Consider the following 531-nt stretch of genomic DNA (forward strand, 5'->3'; position numbering starts at 1 on the left):
GCCTGCACAGACTGCGGCAAGCGCTTCGGCCGCAGCTCACACCTCATCCAGCACCAGATCATCCACACGGGCGAGAAGCCCTACACCTGTCCCGCCTGCCGCAAGAGCTTCAGCCACCACTCCACGCTGATCCAGCACCAGCGCATCCACACCGGCGAGAAGCCCTACGTGTGCGACCGCTGCGCCAAGCGCTTCACGCGCCGCTCGGACCTGGTCACCCACCAGGGCACGCACACCGGCGCCAAGCCGCACAAGTGCCCGGCCTGCGGCAAGTGCTTCACGCAGAGCTCGGCGCTGGTCACGCACCAGCGCACGCACACGGGGGTCAAGCCCTACCCGTGCCCCGAGTGCGGCAAGTGCTTCAGCCAGCGCTCCAACCTCATCGCCCACAACCGCACGCACACGGGCGAGAAGCCCTACCACTGCCTCGACTGCGGCAAGAGCTTCAGCCACAGCTCGCACCTCACCGCGCACCAGCGCACGCACCGCGGCGTGCGGCCCTATGCGTGTGCGCTGTGCGGCAAAAGCTTC

General features: G+C 68.2%; 1 protein-coding gene across 1 annotated transcript in view; it reads left to right on the top strand.

The window, feature by feature from the left end:
* ZNF205 (zinc finger protein 205) overlaps positions 1-531 on the top strand; it is an 11268-nt gene that overhangs the window by 6803 nt on the left and 3934 nt on the right. The window contains exon 7 of the mRNA XM_021715467.1: positions 2-526. Coding sequence (XP_021571142.1) covers positions 2-526 — 525 coding nt within the window. The remainder of the gene's footprint in view (position 1; positions 527-531) is intronic.

Source organism: Carlito syrichta, unplaced genomic scaffold (genome assembly GCF_000164805.1).
Source record: "Carlito syrichta isolate Samal-C Ts95f unplaced genomic scaffold, Tarsius_syrichta-2.0.1 Scaffold307141, whole genome shotgun sequence".
Lineage (NCBI taxonomy): Eukaryota > Metazoa > Chordata > Mammalia > Primates > Tarsiidae > Carlito > Carlito syrichta.